Below are 16,813 nucleotides of genomic sequence, written 5' to 3' on the forward strand. Positions count from 1 at the left end.
ATAAGATTTACAGTGATTTTTAGGAGATAACATGTAAGTATTCTTAAATTTCTAAATTTTCATAAAAGCTCTCTGGTACTATATCATGTTGCAGTGTTCTTCAACCTTTTAAAAAATAAGAAAGAATACAATAGAAAATATCAGTGCAATGCATATAGTAAGTGTAATTTCAAGAAACTTTTCAGTGTTGGGGGGGCATGGGGAAGGTCACAAAATGAAATTATTTTTTATTGTGACTCAGAGCCATTGTACACTCTGGTGTTTCCCATGCTATCTGAATCCCATATCTGGCTGCTGTCACAGCACTTCAAAACCAGCATTGAATTGTCATTCTTCAGTGTTATGATTCTTTATGGCCTGTTTTTCAGTGCAAGACTTCCCACAAATGCACACCAAAATTCTTTTTTTTTATTGTACTTTCTTGTAAATCAACGTACCTTAACCTCTCCACCTGCACAGGCTTGCTGTACAGAATGTTCCTGAAGCTCCTTTCACTGCAGAGTGCTGGGCTGCTCTGAAGGAAACAACACAAAATATTCAGGGAAGGACTGCTATGAGATTTGCCATTCTTTGAGTCAAGAATTTGAAACAATGATTTGACACACTAGCAACAGTTGCTAAAATTAATATTGACTCTTTTCCCCCTCCTCTCTCTCAGCTGCCTGCCTTGTGCTTGGCTGTATGATTTTCCCCGATGGCTGGGATTCAGATGAAGTAAAACGGATGTGTGGAGAAAAGACAGACAAGTACACTCTTGGGGCCTGTTCAGTCCGCTGGGCGTACATCCTAGCTATTATTGGGATTTTGGATGCCCTGATCCTCTCGTTTCTGGCATTTGTGCTTGGTAACCGACAAGACAGCTTGATGGCAGAGGAACTGAAGGCAGAAAACAAAGGTAAGATGGCTTTGGGGAGCTCTTCCCTGGACGCCTCAAGCACAAAATGGTAACTTTCTATGCTTTCCCACCATGTACCAGTGCTTCACCTGGGGGCCTAACTTGCTGCATCAGGTAATGCCATCTAGGTTATAGACTTTCCCCTAGACTCAACTCAGGAAGTTCACACAGTTAAAATATACTCTTTTCTTACTGACCTTTCTGAGGCTCTTTGAGTTGATTATTATTCAGATACATTTTTCCAGTTTCTTTTTCCCTCCATAAGGTAATGGCTATGATACAAAAAAAAATTTTTGGGGGGGTCTACTTGGCTAAATAGAGACTGTATCCTCTCCATGTATTCAGCTATTTTCCAGGCTGAAATAAATGCCTGGGAATCCCATAAAATCATCTACAAATGTCTTTAGTAAACTGGTCAGCTATTTTAATTCAGACTCCACTTCTCAGACAGCGATAGTGATACTGGCCCTAAATGGTTACAGTTAGAGATTTCAACAGTTACCTAAGTAGCTGAATTTTAAATATGTTATCTGGCTACCTTAAAGTCCTCAGATTTCTTTTCAATAAAGAAACACCTTCTGAAACAAAGAAACTAGGATCTAAAATAGGATTGACTAATGATACATAAATGTTAGAAGTGTGCCAGTGAGAGTACAAGTCATTATTTCAGATAAATCTTTTCATTTTCTTTCCAGATTTTTTACACTAATTTCCTGGGGTAGAATTTTACTATCTCTGTTGTGTTACTTGATGATTTCTATCTTTATGTTACCTTTACCTTTAATGTTTGGGGTTTATATCAGCACCTTCAACTGAATGGCTTCTGGCTTTTATACCTAATTGGAAACTCAATCTGCCATTGAATTATGAAATTTAGTTTATAGTCTCAAGTAGTTGCTACCTTCAAAAACTTTTTACTGCTTCAATGGGCCTCAAATATAAGTGTGTCCTAGTAGCTATGTGAATGTCACATATAATGATGGTACAGCAGGTTTCTATTTAGACCATCCCTGTTGATGCTTGTAAACTAGGAACTATAGAGAAAAAATGAACAAGTGCAGGAGAACCGCCATCATCCATGAGCCCTGCATTTCCCTGATTCACGGAACATGTTTTAGCTTACTTGATTCTATCAATAATATTCCAAACACACAAATAATCCTTTCAGAAGGGAGTAGTGCTGACATTTCCTGAAACTACAATTACTTCCATCTCAGAGTTGTGCTTCCTAGATAAAAAGAATGATGTGAAGATGGTAATTACACCTTATAAAGCATGTTACAAATGTAAAGTGCTTTCACATGCTTTCATGAAGTTGGAGCCCTTTTCAGTTGTCTTGTGACTTGTCAGATGTACACAGGACTCTGTCTCCTTAACTTCACTTCAAAGTTAATAACAAGGGTAGCTCATTATTAGAATAAGTTACCTTAAAGAATGAATTAAAGAAAACATCACTTTGTTCTGCGAATGCTTGTTGATTTCTAGCATCACCTAACAATGGACCAGATTATTGTTTATTTACTGTATCAAGGTTATACTTAGAACCCTTAACTTTCTAGTCATCCTTTGGCCACAAAGAAGGAAAAGAAAATTCAGAAAGAGTAAAAACAACTTTGAATTCACGCTTCAGAAAAGAATAGCTAGGCTTATACAACAACACTTAACAGTTTTCAAAATGGGTCTTCTGGTTGACTCAGTTAAATGTGGATATTTGCGCCCTTCTGCCTGGGTTTTCATTAAAGAAAGCATCATTTGCCACACCATGATATATTGGAAACACCTTGGTAAAAGTGTTGATAGCAAAGAAAGAGGCCAATATAAGGTTTAGAGACTGTATGATTTTTCTGAGTTCATAATCTCCAATTACATGTATCACATTTGCATATATTCACAGTTTCTTCTGTCTGGTTTAAGGGGACTAAAATCAGTAGCGGTTCATCTGTATCAAAGTAGAAAACATCAGGCCCTTTGACTGAACATTTCAGTTGCACCACATTTTTGTTTCACAACTGAAATTCCTTTAACTCTGAGAAGGTATCAACAGCTCTACTGTGCAGGCACTTCAGATACTCCTGCAATAGGGTCTGTATAAAATCAGACCAGGATTTCTAAGCCTTGTAAAAAATATAATTAAACTTGCATGTTCCTGAGAAATGGTGCGAGATTTATAGCTGCTGTACAAAGTAGCTTTTGTTGTTTGGTATTATTTAAACACGTGTTTAATGTTGAAACTCCCAAAGTTAGATTGTTTGAGGGGAGACTGATTGGTGGTTTTGTATATTTGTGTATGAACATAGTTTAAACAGTAGTTCAAGGGCTTTCAAGTGCATGCAATAACCAAAACTTAATACCATCAACGTCACCTTCTATAGCTCATCAGGGAAGAGAGACCTGATAAGAATAATTTGTAAATATGAAATTATAAAAGCACCCATTTATATCTAATCAATTGGCATGGATGGATACATTAATATAAATTCTCACTTATTTAAAACATTCTTTTTTACTATTAATTATTTTTCTGATAAAAATACCAACATGTCCCTTGTAGCCAAGGCCCCCTTTGGGTTCTAGGGCAATGCAGTGATACAGAGGCCAATCTAGCTCACAGAATTTTAGAAGAATTTATTAACTCCATGATGCTTTCTGGTACCATAGAAGCAGAGACAATACTATATCTCAAACCTTGGCTTAAAAGAGTAGACCATTCATACATTCTGATATCAAAGTATATGTAATGTGATATAATGCATATCTTGAATAATCTTACGGTCTTACAGTCCACCAATCACCCTAACAACTTACATCCTGTAATTCGTAGCAGGAGGAGTATAGGGAGAATAAACCTGCAGATGTAGCTTTTGCCCCCCAGTTGGAAGAAATTTTTCCTAAGCAGTCTCATGTTATGATCATATCTTCTTTTTGCAGCTTTCTAATTAATCTAGCAACATACTCCCCCATTTTTCTGGAAAAGCCACCAAATGGATTCAGGTTTTCCATGTATCATTACAGTAAAGATATTGCTTAGATCCATGAGTCCTTCCCAGCAACCACCCCAAGGGATAAAATAAGAATCTCTGTCATGTGAATTCTAGAATATATCAAAGAAGGGCAGGGAACTCAGTTCTAATTGTTGAACTGTAGCCACTCACAGAGTCTTGAGAAAAAAGAGGATATAGAATGCTACTGAGCCATAAATTAGCCATCACACAGGTGCTATTCAAGGGGAAAATGATGAAGTACAGAGAGGAGCTCTCCACCTCTACACACCACTGCCTCCTAGGATAAACTTAGTAGCTAGCACATTCAAGAAAACTCAACTGCCTGCCTCTACAGGCTGTGTGCCTTCCCTGGCTTCGGGGATAATAGCAGACGGGCAGGTGTTCATTCTTGTTGGGAGTTCAGCAGCATGATTTCTAAATGAGCCAACAACAGTAGGCAGTTCACCTTGATAGGCTGCTTAATTGCATATTTTAACACACTGAACTGTGAAGTCAATTTAATTATGTAAAATTAAAGTTTCATCCAGATAAAAAGGATTTGAAATGAAAGCTTCATTTTCAATTTCTTTCATTAATTGTGAAAGGATAAATAATTACATTTTCCAGAGCTCCTGTGCCGCAAATATCTCTTTCCTTGTCAGACACCATTCATAAAGAAGTCTGTTTCTGCATTTGTGTATATGGTCTTTGGAATTGCTTATCACATAATTGGGTCCTCTCATAAGCAGTTTTAAAGTCACTTTGTCTTCTAGCACTTAAACTGCAAATGAGAAAATGTGATCATCCATTAAGAGGTGAATCCAGCTTTTATCTATTTATTAAGTGGTTTAAGCTCTTTTTAATGCTATAATAGGGGGAGTTAAAATAAATTCATTATACCTGAATAACTGACCATGCAACCCTTCAGAATTTTGATTGAAGGAAGCATGCCACGCCATGGCCACAGCAGCGTGATGCAGTGGAAAGAGTGTGTGCCACCCAGAGCTAGTGCTCTTTCTGACACTACGTGAGGAGACTTTCACCCATATCCTAATCGTTCAGAATTCAGCTTCTTCATCCACAGTGGTGCAAGCTTGTCTAAATGGCGTTTGAGGTTTCTTCCAGCTCTAAAACATTCCAATTCTGGGGACTCCTTCAGAGATCCTTTAAAGATGCTCTGATGGAGGCAGAAGAGTGCCTGTCCTCAGTGGTAAACACGCTCAGAGGCTCTTTTGGGGACTGTTAATGATGCAGGGGTGCCTAGGAGAAGGGAAAGGTCAAGGTCAAGGAGCTCTAGGTTGCCTCTGGTGTTTCTCCCTCACTGTATGCCTACATACTGAACAGTGCTGTCCCAGCCCCACTCACTCACACCACCAAGAGTGGAGTGAGTCAGGCTTGGAGACTCTGGGTCTCTCTAGATTCCCATACTGTGTGGTGTCCATGTTGACAGAGCCCCAGGTCAGAGATCAAAACTTTTGTTTCTGGTTTCAGCTGCAGCACGTATTAGTCAAATGCCTTTGAGTGAGTCCCTTAATAACTCACAGCCTCAGTTGCACCTTCTTTAAAATGTAAGTGATAATACCCAGGTCTGCCACCTCCACAAGGTCAGGAGGTTCTAAAAAAAGCACATGTGTGGAAGCAATTTAAAATCAATATATAAGCCTTACTAATTAATCATTTTCCCCAAATAACATTTTATTTGATCTTTGCAATAATCCTCTGAGATGGTTATCATCATCCTAGTTTTACACATCAGAAACTAAATCTCAGAAAAGTTAAATATTTTGCCTGAATTTTCATAGCTAGGAAGGAATGGCACCAGGGAGCACACACACATCATTTTCCTTGTAACTTCAAGTTCTTTCTATTACATGACATGATGTGATCAGTTCTTCACAGATGCTGGTACTGTTACTTTCATCTTGATCAGTCAGCCCTGTACAAGGAAGAGTTTAGTCCTCACTTGGTAGCTTTTAGATGATATTAATCAAAGTTTCATACACTAGAGAATGGACTGTTCTCATAAATTTTGGTCTGTTGTATTTCCATTTTCATTTGTCTCAAGGTATTTTTTCATTTCTTTCTTGATTTCTTCCACCCATTGGTTGTTCAGTAGCATGTTGTTTAATCTCAAGAATGGGAAATACCCTTTAAAACTGATCCTCTTACTTAACTGTGTAACTTCATAAAAACTTAGGTAAGATCAGGAAGCCCAGGCAAAAAGTATCTTCAAGAGCTTTGCATTAGAACTTTAATAAGGCCATAGTGAACTGTTGAACAAAGTCCTAATGGTTATTAAAGCATTTCAGAATATGCCTCTAAAAAACACTGTATCTATCCTGACACTTTTTCAGAAGGGCTCCTGTTACTTGGAGGTAGAGCAAACCTCAGCAGTCCTCATAGAGTTGTTTACGTACTTGCTGCTTTTAATTCCTCTCCTCGCACTCTTATAAACTCACTCCATTCAGGTCTTCAGTCCCAGCATTTTACTATCTTATGAAGGTCATTCCCACCTGATATATTCATAGTCAATTGTCAATTCTTATATTGACCTATCAGCAGCCTTCTCACAGTTGAGTGCTTTCTCCCCAAAAAAACCTCCACAAGGCAGGGACTTTTGCATCCCTGGTGTGAAAAATAATGCCTGGTGTGTGGAGGCACTCAGTAATTATGTATTGAATGAGTGAATTATTGAATGAACTAAAGAGTCTAATCTCTAGCTCATGAGAAGGTCATTCCACAGATCTTGACCTTAGAAAGCTTTTGGTTAATTTGAACTGTGCCTTCTTATGTCCCTATTGCTACTCCCTCTTCTACTCTAAGCTATGGACTTATACAGAAGCAGTTGCCATGTCTATAATGGTTAAAGTTACACATTCGCCAAGCAGTATGGTTCCCTATGACTTACTGGGCCTCTGGAGACACTCGTGTTGTCAGTGATGTCCACCACATACCCAGGGTACCAGCAGAGCGCCCCCTCTGGTGGGGAGGAGAAAGAGCAGGGAGAGGACATCCAGAAGTGTGGTAGAAAGATGAGAACTTTCCAGGAGTCATTCAGGAATGTGTTGCTAGAGGTCTCCTTCAGTTTACCCTCTGTGCCTAGAGGGAACTTGGAGAACATCTGAACCAATCCACTCAAAATACACACGGAGACCATGAGCATACCATGGTATGCTCAGAGAGGGAGCCCTCTCTTTGACCAGTAACCAAACTCTAATGATGCCTTAAAGTTGATAATTGCTCTCAGCCTTCCCAGTTAGCAGACTTTCAGGCAGATGTGCTGCTGACTTTGAATGGCTATCACATGCTCCGTCACTATCCACTCACCTCCAATAGCCAAAATAATTTTGACATTTCAATGATCTTTTCATTCCCTCAAAGGATCTCTGGGTAAATATCAAATCGCCTAGAAGAAAAGGAGGAAGGAGTAAAAAGATAACCTTATCCATCAAAGTCATGGTGTCCAAGGTTTAGCCCTACCAGTACATATTCAATCAACATTCCAGCCTACCTTTAAGTGAAGACTTGTAGTTAGGTTAAAACTTGCCATCTTCACCCTGCACACCTTGCCTTCTCGCTATCAGCAATGAGTATTATGACACTCAGGGACACAGCTCAGGCTTCAGGAGGATATTTCTTATTTCTAAATTAATGATCTGCAGACAATTCCCTTTTCTTTTAAGAATGAGTCTAACCTCAGATCTGTGCACTCTGGACAGCTATGGGCACCTCAGTAGTTGAAGTTAACTTGTAATCAATTATCTCTGTCTAAATTTGCTGTCTTTATTTGAACATGTAATATAGGCATGACAGTAAACTGCTTTTATTTCAGGGAAAATCGATTATTTATAATCCTTTCATCTGTATGTTTAACCATCTAAACCACAAATATGCCTCAGAAAACTTTTTCTTCTCCATAAATATACCAAAAGTACTTTATTTTCTTCCTCTTTATCTAGTTAGGTCCCCAGCAGTGAACCTTCCTTGCTTCTCTCTTATTGCTCCGGAGGCTCTCATTCTTTCCCAAGTGCCCTATCAGAGAAGAATGATGCTAAGTGAAACATGAGTGTTCTTGATTTTAATTCTAGTTAGATCTCCTTGGGCCTCAGCTTCCCTACTCAGATTCGTTTTTTAAGTACACAAAACCTTTTTGGCAGAGCAGATGTTTACATTCTTGCTACACTTGGTGATTCCATTGTGAGGTCAGAGAACACATTGAAAATGTAACCTGTCATCTCACTTGCCTCTTGCAAAGGAGAAACATGCTTGTTCTTAGCACCTGGCAGTGTGGGTAAGAATGCAGTGCCAAGAAAAATTCTGCAGAGATAAATAAATGTTGAGAACATCTGCAGAAATATGTGTGCTATCTCTGGGGTTCTTCACAAAATATGACCCTCCCCCAAAAACCTGCAAATTTTATGTTTTACTCGAAGTCTTGAGAACAAGGACTATGTCTTATTTATCTGCTATCTCCAGTGTTAAAATTCCTGGGACATAGTAAGTGCTTAATAAGTTTGAGCACTTATTATCTTTATTGAATCAATTTCATGGAAAAATGTAAATATTTAAATCCCCACTTAACATGTCTTCTGTATTTGAAGCAATTTGTCCCCTAATTAATTGCAAAGGAAATAAATCTGTACATGATACATAGATACATATTTTTAAAGAATTAAGGAATAACAGGATAGGACAATATACTATAACTGCAAATCACTGCATCTCTTTAGGGCTTATTTGTGACAAACAGCCACAAAACTGTACTGTACTTTAATATGTGCCAAGCAGTGGGCTAAATTATGGCACTCAACTGGCCAAACATTTCTTTCATGCCACATGCATGCAAAGCCTAATGATGAGCACTAGGAATCAAAAAATGAGTGGGACAGGGTTTGTCCTAAGTCTCGTTGGGGAGGACATTTAGTATTATAGGTACTAGTTTATATTTCTGAGGTCCAATCCTGTTCTGATAACCACGGCTTCACGAGGGCACTTTGTTAGTGCCACCTCTGTATAAAATGAGTGACTGTCACTTCCTGACAGTGACTTACTCCACCAGTGACAGATGATGTTATAATAAGCAGAGACTGCTTCCCCAAGGACAATTTGACATTGAAGCTTTCCTCTGCTGAGAGACTTTAAAAAAATCAACCTATGCAAGAACATCATGTGACTCTTTAGTAATAAATAAAGGAGAACACAACTATGAAGAAACGAAAAATACGATAGATGTGTTTGGAGCAGGGATAAGTGAGAATGACAGGATGAGTGGGGAGTTTTCTGTTATTGCTAAAGCATTCATTTTAGAACAGCCCATTTAAAATCTAACCTGCAGAAACTGCTTTGGGGAAAAGTCACTTGTAACTGCCAACCTTATCACTCTTGAACCATGTCTTCATAGGCAGTTGGCCAGCCAATACTACAAAGTATTATGTTTATTCATTTCACTGACTCTTTCTTCCTGCTTTACTGCACATATAACCTGGGCCTTGAATTTGGTGGGGAGGAAAATCAGTTTGGTCTGAGTAGATCTCATCTCCCTAACTTAACTGACCATGTTACCCTTGATGACGTGCCTGGAATAATCAGGAGGTGAAACATGAATTCTGGCAACTATCACACACTGCTGTCTTGTCAAGACCCACAAAAGTGGGTGCGACCATGTTTGTCAAGACATCTAGAGGGCCAAACTCAGCCAGGGAGAAAAGCAGCCACCCTAGCTCTGACAGCATCTGGGCAGGCTGGTCACGGGTGAGAACCCGGGGCAGCAGACTGGGCACAGCCCATCCCAGTGGCAGGGGAGGCTGCCTTACTCACCGGAAGGGGAGCTCTGACCCAGCTCCCCTCATGACTGGGTAGCTTCTCCAAAGAAAATCTGCAATATCTGTCCCTTATCCCAGAGACGGGAACAAGCCCAGAAGTTACATGAGCAAACTTCATCCACTGGCCTTACAGCTCCTCACCAAAGGCTGGCCTTTCGATGCCAATGTACAAAATGAACCAGACCTCCTGAGGTCCAGGCAGGAGAGACACAATTGTCTGATCTCTGGGAGCTTTGTTCCCAGTTCACCCACTTGAAAAGGGAAGAACACCTTTCCTGACCTTGGCAAGTAGGACCCAAAGATGCCATGCAGAGGGATGAAACTGTCCTGAAGTCTCTTTTTCAGGAAAATCTAAGAGCATGAGCAACTGTTTGGGGGATATGTTTTATTTTTAGTCATCTTAGTGGTGGGCTTCACAGCTCTTCAGATGTGGAGTGATAAGGACCAACTGTCTCCTCCCGTCTCTGTTGGGGATCAAGCTAAAGGACTGTTGAGATATGGTTAAGAGTGAGGACATTAAGAGCCAGAAATCACTTGATTCTTCACAATCACCTAGGAAGTTTTGAAAATGTTCTAGTGATTAGGTTCTACCCCAGAGATGCTAATTCAGTTGGCATGAGGTGGATCCAGGTAGGAAGACTACCCCCAGGAGGTTCTAATATGAACCAATGGGTTCACCTAATTCCCTCATTTTATAGGTGAGGAAACTGAGGTTCAGAGAGTAAAGAGCATCTCATCATCTTGAATTATTACAATTAGAAATCAAGAGGTAACCCATGGCAGTAGTCAAGTTTCATCCTAAATAGGCTAAATAATCATCTCTCTGATACAGTTCCACTGCGGTCTTGTTTAGAAACAAAGCTCTCTGACTGCCCTGGGAAACTGCTGTGGGCCACCTGCTAGCTCTCACCTTGGGCAAACCTCCCCATGCCTCAGTGTCCCCAGTGTCAGGACATTAAAAAAACCTGCCTCATAGAGAGTTTGTGAAAATTAACAAGATAATGCATGTAAACTGTCACAATCTCTGACACATATCACTGTTGTTATTTTTAGAGCTTTGATTTAACTTGACAAACATGTATAAGGTGCTTATTATATGTCAGTATTCATGAAGGGGAGAGCACATGGCCTAACCACCTAGCCCTGCTGTCTCCCTTGGTTCCTGCAACTCTGTGTCGTAATGGAGGCCTCAGTAAGATCTAGATCTTGCTTCCTCTATGATTTTTTTCATCTGGTAGCTTTCAAATATTTTTAATAAGACTGGTGTGAGTTAGTTTGTTGTTTGCTTGGTAATTTTGTTTTGTTTTGTTTTGTTTCTATATACACCCACACCTTGGGATGAGTGGGGAGTCGGGGTGGGGTGGGGGCTTTTTCCTTTACATTTGCCATACAAGAACTCGGACTATACAGCTGGCTCTGTGACTTGAGTGACAGTCATCAAGAAGAGCTCCTGAGTCCCTGATGGAAATTTGACTCATTCCCTACCATGTTACCCATTTTCAACCCAGCTAAGAATTCCGTCAATGTATTGCTGGACAGATGAAAGCAAACCCTCAAAATATCTATGAAAGTGTCCTTGGGAGGTGATGGGGGGAAGGGACTTTACCAGGCAGAAGCAGCAATGAAGCCAAGAACTCTTTGAAGGTAGAATACAATCACTTCACTTCTCCCACGGAATGGCAAAACTCAGTGCCATGAGGCTAGTAGGTTCCTGTGTTTTAGTCAAAACACATCTTTATCTCCCTCACGATTAACATGGCAAATAAAATCCATGTGTCACACAAACATAAGTATAAAATTTCTATTAGAAGTTAAAATGAACCATGGGGGATTCTCCCCCTCATTATTAAAAAACCCCTTTCTCCCTGGCTTTCTCTCCTGATGCACTCTGAACCCTTCCCTCACCAGCTAATTCACACCCACTAGGTGACACTGATAGCAAGCCTTTTCATTACTGTGCATATTATTCAAGAGATAATTTTCAGGTCATAGCTATCAAACTTTTATGTGCCCAATATTTACCCGGGATGCTTATTTTAAATGGAATGAAGTTACTTGGGATGCTTATTTTAAATGAAAGGAAATGAAATTCTGGCCTCAGCTCTGGAATCTTTTTTTTTTAATTAATTAACTTTATTTTTTAGAGCAGTTTTAGGTTAACAGCAAAACTGAGCAGAAAATACAGAGTTCCCACATACTCCCTTCCCGGTATCAACACCCCCCATCAGTGTGGTCTACTTGTTATAACTGATGACCTAACATTGACATTATTATCAACTGAAGCCCAAAGTTACCAGAGGGTTTATTCTTTGTGCTATATACATTCTATGGGCTTTGACAAATGGAATCCTTATTTTTAATAAGCACATTCATGTAAACATAATGCAATTGATTTGAGGGCCACACTTTAAGCAACATTGCTCTAGGTCATTTATAATCAGACTAATACTACAATTATAATGTAATGATACAGAGGCCAACTACCATAATCATACCCGTGTTATAACTTAAGAATTCCTATTCATAAATAAACTGGCAGCCTTCAAGGTATAAATAGGCTCTATTCCAAAGGTTTACTTCTAGATTGGTGTTTTGGAGCTCATATCACATATTTTTCATAGAAACAACTGACATACACAACAATGAAGTTCTTGGACATGCCCTCCAAAGCTTATTTTACTCGTAGTGGTATTGAATAAGGTTTTTTTAGCAATCATATTTCAAAAGGAAGCAATAGAAATGTAAGCCCATCAAGTTAGTAGAAAAAAAATATTTTTTTTAATCTTTGAGAACTGGAGGTGTGGTAGGATTTTTAAAGAACACTTCAAAGGCATAAACTATAATGCAAAAGAATATATTAATTGAGCTACATCAAAATATGACTTCTGTTCATGATGGTCAACGAGGAAAAAGATGAGGTGACAGATTGGAGAAATTATCTGATGTTTCAAACCAAAATATCTAGAATAAGCAAGGAATTCCTCCAAATAAACAAGAAAAAAATCTATTCAAAATGAGCAAACAATTAGGCAATTTGAAGAAGAGGAAATTCAAAAACAGAACCAGCATATGAAGATATGTCCCCAACCATGGGTAATTAGTGAAATGTAAATTAAAATAGCAATACATTATCAATTTGCACCTTTTAAGCTGGTGGAATTGAGACAAAGTAATAAGCAGGCGTTTGTTTCCATGCAGTAGTGGAGGAGCAATCCAGTCATTCATTAAATATACCCTGTGACCTAACAGTTCTACTGGATTTATATCCGGGAATTTCTCATTATGGCATAATGGACTGTGTATGAGGATGCTTACTGAAGTATCATTTGTGATGGGAAGTTGGAGGAAATCTGAATGTTCATTATGGAATGGGTGAATAAGTAACTTGGGGTAAGTGGAAACCATAGGCTATGAAGTAGCAGGTCAGAGACAACAGAGTAAATAAATACATAGCAACATGGATGGATGCTAAAAACAGGATGCTTAGTGGAAAAAAGGAAACAGAGTAAGACAGGTAACAAAACATCACTTATATAAATTAAAAGTAATGCATACCAAGCAACTATCCACATTGAGCAAAAATGTATCCAAATAAAAATACATATATTAATGGTCACCTGTGGAGTGGGAGAAGGATGATAGCAGGAAATAGGCAGAAGGGGCTTGAACAAGAACAGGCAGTGTGGTGCAGGAGTAAAGAGCACCGGCTGTGGCATCACACTGCCCAGGTTATTACCTCAGCAGCACCACTTAACCAGCTATGGATCCTGGGCAAATCATTTGATTCTCGTAAGCTTCTTCCTGTGTAAAACATAGATCATACTATCAATCTTACAGCATCACAGCCAGGTTTAAAAGATATAATCCAAGTAATGTACGTAGCTCAAAATTTAGAATTTAACAGTTATATAGTTAATATTCAATGAATGTTAGCAATAATTATAATAGAACCCCAGTCTTACTGGGAACATTCATTTGGGGAACATAAAGAATTAAGGGTAGATTTGCAACAACATGGATGGAGCTAGAGGGTTATGCTCAGTGAAATAAGCCAGGCAGAGAAAGACAAATACCAAATGATTTCACTCATATGTGGAGTATAAGAACAAAGCAAAACTGAAGGAACAAAGCAGACTTACAGACTCCAAGAAGGGACTAATGATTGCCTAAGGGAAGGGGCTGGGGAGGTTTGGTGGGGAGGGAGGGAGAAGGGGATTAAGGGGCATTATAATTAGCACACACAGTATAAGTAGGTCACAGGGAAGGCCGTACAGTGTGGAGAAGACAAGTAATGACTCTATAGCATCTTACTACACTGCTGGACAGTGACTACAGTGGGGTGTGTGAGGGGGACTTGATAATATGGGTGAATGTTGTAACCACAGTGTTGCTCATGTGAACCTTCATAAGATTGTATATCAGTGATACCTTAATAATAAAAAAACGGGGGTAACAAATAAGGGCCGGGGCAAGAAAGGAGATGGGAGATTTGGGGCAGCAACAGGATGAGCAGTGACAATTCAGTTTTCCATCTTTTCCATGGGAATCTCACCATGAGCATCAGTCTTCTCTCCATTGCCCGTATTTCTTCCCCTTATTTTCTCCTCCACTTCCCCAGTGAGGTTAGGTGGGAAAGAAACCTGAAATCTGGAATCTGTGGTGTTGAGAGAGCAGGGAGCATGTCCATTGTTTTTTGCTGTGTACAAACCATCCCAACCCTCGGTGGCTTGAGAAGACCATCATTACTCCTTGTAAGTCTGTGCATTGCCTGGTGGTTGGTGCTTCAGGGTTAGATTTGTCTGGGGGTGTTTCTGCTTCCTGTGTCTCCCATCACCTTCCTGGAACTACAAGGCTTGGATGTCCATCCCATGATGATGACAGCAGGGGTGCAGGGAAACCAGGCTCAACAGCACAAGTACTTTCAAAGCCTCTGCTGTGTCACATGTGCTAACATCCCACTGGTTCACAGTAAGTCATATGGCTGTCTTGGGTTCAGGAGGATATCCCACCCACAGGAGGAAGGCACTACAAAATTACATGTCAAGGAGCAAGGAAAGGTAAAGAACAGGGACCATTTGTGCAGTCAACACAGGGAGTCACATACTTCTTACAAGTGACAGGAGCGAGAGAATACCGCTTAGCTGGAAAAGCAGGAAAAATCTCTGAACATCACATGATGCAAAAGGCAGGCCCAAGCAAGTGTGTCACACACAAATACTAGCACACACTGTGGCATAAGCCCCAGGGGCTAGTGTAATATTACCTTTACTACAGTCTGTTGGTAACTAAGATGGGGTGCGGAGATGGCAAGTGCAGAGAGGTGGAGATCTATCCGTAAAGAAGTAGACAACTGGATAGACACTGCTGTTTTAGGATATTTAAAAAATTTAAAAATAAACCTTTCTTGAATCCAGAGAAAAAGTGTAGATGTTAACTAAGGACTGAGATGAAATTACAAGTTTCTAGTAAATTTGTTCCTAACCTTGAAGTAATGGCATGTTGCCCTGAACCTTTGAGAGACTTTGATCATAGCCTAATGTAGATGTTCATACTAATACCAATAGCTACAGTCTGGCATATATAAAATGTAAATACAAAATTGTCAGTTTCTAATGAAATAGTTGAGTGTCCACAAGTCTTGTTGAAAAAAATAATAAATCCTTTGTCGCACAGTAGAGGAAGACCTACTTAAGCAGCCTGAAATGTGTATTCATGTTACATGATAAACACAACAGTTTTACCTTTCAAAGAATTCATTCATTCAAAAAGCCATTCTTGGTTTGAATACCAAATACAGATTCTAAAGACTTTTTACTACTGACTAAAATACCATTTTATCTGCTAATAAATTAAATTTAAATGTGCCTTTTATATTTTTTAAATGTGATGCTGTTGTACCAAGGGGTTGGTACCTAGAATGGTGTCCCAAAAGCAAGAAAAAAAGAAAGCAATGAGCCCTATACATGAAAACCAATAAGACAATAATCATGGATATGCAGGGAGATTGTCAGTTATTTTTATTTTAGTCAAAGCTGGAACTAGGACTGTGCCTCTCTCAGTTCTGCCTCTCAGTGCCTGGCATAGTACCTGGCATCAGCAGGTGCACAGTATTTATTTGAATATTTATATGAATTGGGAACTTTCTGCACCCCATCAAAACAAAAACCTGAAATGAGAGAGTGATCAGATATTACACTTATTACACATGCAGTTTTACAGATACAGAGTCACTGTCTTTACCACCTGGCTCATCCCTCATTTTCAGTTGCTTTTCACAAGGAAATATCACCCAAAAGAGCTATAACATAGATGAGCCTGATCCTTCCTAGGTACTCACATGGAAGGGCTTCTTTCTACTATTAGAATGTTGAGTCTCCTGCAAGGGTTGGGTTCTTCAAATAAAACTAAATATTTCAAACACATAATGTGAAGTTTCCTTAATCCCAAAATCTTTTAAATATTAGAGCAGGTGTGCATTGACTTGAATAATTTAAGACATACAAATACAAAATTTTCATCTGAAACATCTCAAACCAAGCACTTCCAAGAATTTTTCCTTCTGTAACACACTTGACTGATAAATGATTTCCTGAGCTGATTTTTAAGTCAAACCAAGAATAAGTAGACATCTGAGGGAATTGCTTTATGCTGTCTTTTGTTAAGCAAGAGAAATAGAGTGAGCTGATGCTTAAGGAACTCTCATTTTCTGAAAACTGACTTTTTTTCTTTTTTTTATTAAGATACATTAATATAATATCTTATGAAGGTTTCACATTATGGTTATTACATTCACCCATATTATCAAGTCACCCCACCACACCCTATTGAAGTACCTGTCCATCAGTATAGTAAGATGCTATAGAGTCCCTACTTTTCTTCTCTGTGCTATACTGCCCTCTCCTTGACCCCCCTACGTCATGTGTGTTAATCATAAAGCCCTTAATCCCCTTCTGCCTCCCTCTCTAGCCACCCTCACACACCCCTAACCCTTTGGTAACTGCTAGTCCCTTCTTGGAGTCTGTGAGTCTGCTGCTGTTTTGTTCCTTCAGTTTTCCTTTATTGTTATACTCCACAAATAAGTGAAATTGTTTGATACTTGTCTTTCTCCACGTGGC

General features: G+C 39.3%; 1 protein-coding gene across 3 annotated transcripts in view; it reads left to right on the forward strand.

Annotated features, from left to right (window-relative positions):
* LHFPL3 (LHFPL tetraspan subfamily member 3) overlaps nucleotides 1–16,813 on the forward strand; it is a 577,619-nt gene that overhangs the window by 409,949 nt on the left and 150,857 nt on the right. For all 3 annotated transcript variants that reach the window (XM_073238984.1, XM_073238982.1, XM_073238983.1), the window contains exon 2: nucleotides 659–895. In XM_073238984.1, coding sequence (XP_073095085.1) covers nucleotides 659–895 — 237 coding nt within the window. The remainder of the gene's footprint in view (nucleotides 1–658; nucleotides 896–16,813) is intronic.

The sequence above is a fragment of the Manis javanica genome, chromosome 6 (assembly GCF_040802235.1).
Source record: "Manis javanica isolate MJ-LG chromosome 6, MJ_LKY, whole genome shotgun sequence".
Lineage (NCBI taxonomy): Eukaryota > Metazoa > Chordata > Mammalia > Pholidota > Manidae > Manis > Manis javanica.